General features: G+C 36.0%; 1 protein-coding gene across 1 annotated transcript in view; it reads right to left on the minus strand.

The window, feature by feature from the left end:
- The window catches only part of LOC106297601, a 4,944-nt gene extending 3,742 nt beyond the window's left edge, over positions 1–1,202 (minus strand). Inside the window, exon 1 of the mRNA XM_013733809.1 lies at positions 765–1,202. Coding sequence (XP_013589263.1) covers positions 765–1,202 — 438 coding nt within the window. The remainder of the gene's footprint in view (positions 1–764) is intronic.
- Between the last annotated feature and the right edge of the window lie 1,235 nt (positions 1,203–2,437).

Consider the following 2,437-nt stretch of genomic DNA (forward strand, 5'->3'; position numbering starts at 1 on the left):
TGGTGATGTATGTTACCTTTATTAATATACGTGTTCTTCGTTACGCACCGTTATAGCTTTCCAATCTCTCAAAACCATACATCACCGTCTGCCGATCGAAGAGAAACGAAGAACACGAAGGTTTCGCATCGCAACTGATTAGGGTTTCCTTCGACATTTGTGGTCGATGGGTCGCAAACGTACGCACGAAATAAATCCCAAAGCGAAGCCCGCAATTATGATAAGTGCATGCTAATGAAACGATGCGTTTCATACGTGTCGCAACAGTATCATGCGAATTTGTGACCTGTCAGCTGACGTGGATAGCCTGGGAGGGATCCAAACCTTCTTTTATATAGATAGATAGATAGATATATTTCTTAATTCCGTTTATAAGTTATATATACTCTCGGAAGAGTCTTAGGGTCTCGGTATCAGATGGAACAAGATGGTAATAACCAATACACATAAGCAGTGTTGTAGTTACAAAAGCACCAAAGCCTTTTAATTTTTTCAGTTTCTCAGACATTTCTTCTGCTTTTATATCTCTCCTTTCCATCTCTTCAAGATTCAGTTTCCCGCTTTCAAACCATCTTTGCTAATTTAAGGATCAAATTTGCTCTATACCCGAGTTTACAATGCTTGTTTATCAACTCTTTGTCAAGGCTAGCTATTTCCTTGGCACTAGGGAAGTTTCCTCTTGTTTCTTTTTTTGAACTTTCTTCCATTGTTTCTTTCATTGCTTTGACTACTGGTTTACTTTTTTTATTAGTTTGACTACTAACGGTTCCGTCAACTAGCTTAGATTGCAATATGCAGAGGCTAGAAGCCATACCTAGTGTTCTCTCCCAAGTATTGTTACACAACAGGATGAATTTCACCATATCTTCAAAGAGAAGGAGGGAGCCGAAAATTCTACCGAAACCATTCTTCTTTGCATTCTCATGAAGTTGTTGGAACTCGGTCACGTCACGATCGTCCTGAGCTGATATCCTCAGCATCCTTCCCACTTGTTGCAATATGAGTTCTTCGTCGACCCTTGAGACATTGTTGATGCCGTGAACTTGGATCACAAGAAAAGAGAGAGTGCGAGGGTGAGAGATTGTCACACTGACAGAAGAGGAATTTGAAAGGGTCAAAGGTCGAGTTAGTGACTTAGATTTGGGGTCCCACACGTTTGGAGCCATCATGAAGAAGCCATGGTTACATACCGCTTTCGCCATATTGAATTTTCCTTCACACTCTTTTTGATATAGTCTCAAATTCATCTATTTGTTGCTTTTGAAGTATTTATTCTGATTTTGTGTTGAAGAATCTTGTCACTTTCTTTCTTTATATATAGTGATTATGTTCCTTTTGCCTCTTCGTATATACAACTGCTTTTCAATAGTTTCATTTACTGTAATCAAAGACTAATTAGTTTAGTTTACTTTCCCAATTTCACTGGTCTTCGCTGGCCTCACTTTCAGTGTCAGAGACTGGAGCATGCTCGTCTGTCTTTATTTTTTTCCGATTCATATTCTAAAGTAGAATAGACTAAAACGTTATGCTCTTTCTCTCGCCTCTCTAGTTTAGTGGGTACAGAGACTTAGTTTTTTGTCTTAATAGATACTACTTCGTCAATCATGACGTAGGGTTATACCAGATTTAAGTTTTTCCTTGCCCATAGGACTCAGAAGCAAAACTGGGACAGATATACAATGTTCTTTGCGCCAATGATTTTGCCAAGCTACTGAAAAAAGGAAGAAGAAAACGAACCAATGTTTTAATTAGAGCACTGAAAGAGAGCATCGGGAAAAAAAGTCACTGTTTGCTACAACACCGCTTGATACAACACTGAGCCTGACTTAAGATGTTAAGAAAGTAGTTTGTGCCCTCTGCCCAAAAAGACACATCTCTCTTTACTAGAGCTGGGCAAATAGATGGAACCCGAAAATCCGAACCCAACTTGATATAGTAAAAATAAATCTCAACCGATCCAAACCCGACATAAATACCGAATGGATCTTGTTTAATGGTATTTGAAGTTATGAATTTTATCCGAACCGAATTCCAACCTAAATAAATATACGAAAGAACCCGAAAGATTTGAAATCCTAAAAAATAATTTGTACCTAACATGATCTCAATTCCTAATATATTGAACATCTAAAATAATTATTTATTGCATGAATAATTTACTCAAATGCTTAGTTTAATATATACTTTTGGTATTTGGTTAATATTAATGTTTTTATATTTTGAGAATTGCATTTGATACTCAATTATGAATAAGTTTGCTTTTCAAGTTTAAATAATGTTTTTTAAAAATAGTATTTCATAGGTTTATAGAGTTTCTAGTTGTTAATTTTATTTTTTTAACGTTTCATTATGTATAGATTTTCGTTTGTACAAGGTGTTGGTTTGTCATGCTATATTTTATGTTGTTACATATAGTTTAAAGAAGAGTCTTGTATAT

This window comes from Brassica oleracea, chromosome C6 (assembly GCF_000695525.1).
Source record: "Brassica oleracea var. oleracea cultivar TO1000 chromosome C6, BOL, whole genome shotgun sequence".
NCBI lineage: Eukaryota > Viridiplantae > Streptophyta > Magnoliopsida > Brassicales > Brassicaceae > Brassica > Brassica oleracea.